At 67.7% G+C, this 1543-nt stretch overlaps 1 protein-coding gene across 1 annotated transcript in view; it reads right to left on the bottom strand.

The window, feature by feature from the left end:
- Window positions 1-11: 11 nt before the first annotated feature.
- The window catches only part of ISLR (immunoglobulin superfamily containing leucine rich repeat), a 2291-nt gene continuing 759 nt past the window's right edge, over window positions 12-1543 (bottom strand). The window contains exon 2 of the mRNA XM_004711965.4: window positions 12-1331. Within this exon, the coding sequence (XP_004712022.1) occupies window positions 34-1323 (1290 nt within the window). The 5' untranslated portion in view covers window positions 1324-1331 and the 3' untranslated portion in view covers window positions 12-33. The remainder of the gene's footprint in view (window positions 1332-1543) is intronic.

Raw genomic sequence — 1543 nt, 5'->3', positions numbered from 1 at the left:
AGCGAGGGTCTCAGGTCCTTGTGGAGGGGGAGGTTAGAAAGAGGCGAGGAAGAGGAAGAGGAGGCTCTGGCCCAGTAGGAGCAGACCTGGGGCCTGCTGCCCAGGGCCAGCCCCCGCCACCACTGCCGCCTCCGGGCCCCCAGCCCGGCTGAGGTAGATGATGACCACGTTGTCCTCGGGCCCCGAAGGCTGCACCTCGTTGTCCACCGTGTAGCAGCCCTTGCCCTCAGTGGCCTGGCCGTGGAACCTGCGGCCCAGGGCGTCCTCGCCCCCCTCGCCCGGCGTGGCCAGCGCCACGTTCACCGAGCTCTCGGCACTGCCCAGCTCGTTGGTGGCCAGGCAGCTGTAGGTACCCTCCTCCAGCTTGCCGAATTCAGGGATGAGCAGGCTGCCATTGGCAAAGGCCTGGAAGCGGGGCCTGCCGCCGGTGGCCGGAGGCACTCCAGGCAGGGCCCGGCCATCGGCGCCCACATTGGGGCTGTCAATGTCCACGGTGCCCCCGGGCGTCTGGACATGCCAGTGCAGCTGGGGCTCCGGCTGCCCATCAACAGCACAGTGCAGCGCCAGCACGAAGCCAGGCCGCAGCTCGGCCCCGTCCTGGCTGGGCTGGTAGGTGAGCTGCACGGAGGGCGCCGAGCAGGGCAGCGGCGGCAGGCGGCTCAGCGGCGTCCCCTTGAGTACGTGCGGTGAAGTGCAGGCGATGTTGTCCTGCTCTGGGATGGACACGGAGGTGGCCAGGGCCCACGTCTTGAGCCACACGATGCCGCAGGTGCAGTCGAAGGGGTTGTCGTTGATCTGCAGGTGGGACAGCGCAATAAGCGGTGCGAAGGTGCCCTCGGCCAAGGAGTGCAGGCGGTTGTGGTTCAGCTGCAGGGAGCGCAGGGAGCGCAGGCTGCGGAAGGCGCTGCGGGGGATGGAGGTCAGCTCGTTGCTGTCCATCTTCAGCAGCTGCAGGGCGCTGAGGTTGTGCAGGTTGCTCCAGGCAAAGTCGGAGATGAGGTTGTGACTGAGGTCCAGGCTCTTGAGGTGGCCCAGGGGGGCCAGGGCGCCGGCAGCCACCGTGCGGATCTCATTGTGCGCCAGCCACAGGGACTGCAGCAGGGGCACCTCCTCAAAGGCACCCCCGGGCAAGGCCGGGAGACGGTTGGCTGACAGGCTCAAGGTGGTGACGTTGGCCGGGAAGCCCGGCGGCACGGCCTCCAGGTCGCGGTAGGCACAGTCGGCGATCTGGAAGCCAAACTTCTCCTCACAGCTGCAGGGCTCTGGGCAGGCCTGGCCCAGGCCCAGCAGAACCGCCCAGCACAGCAGACGAAGCTCCTGCATGGTGCCTCCTGCCGAGAAGGGCATGTCACCCAGGTGATGCGGGGGACCTGGGGCCCCCGGAGCCCTTCCCCACCAGAAAGCCCTGCCCCCATAGCCCTGCCCTCGTGAAGGCCCAAACCTCTTCCCGCCTGGAGTTTTACAAAAGGGGATACTAAGGCCTGGAGAAGGCCTGGGACTTGCCGGAGGATGCGGGGCAGCAGGCCGGTGAAGGCAAGAGAGA

Source organism: Echinops telfairi, unplaced genomic scaffold (genome assembly GCF_000313985.2).
Source record: "Echinops telfairi isolate 266 unplaced genomic scaffold, ASM31398v2 ScPeMD7_7475;HRSCAF=8513, whole genome shotgun sequence".
In the NCBI taxonomy this organism is placed as follows: domain Eukaryota; kingdom Metazoa; phylum Chordata; class Mammalia; order Afrosoricida; family Tenrecidae; genus Echinops; species Echinops telfairi.
This window is presented reverse-complemented; position numbering and strand designations above follow the sequence as displayed.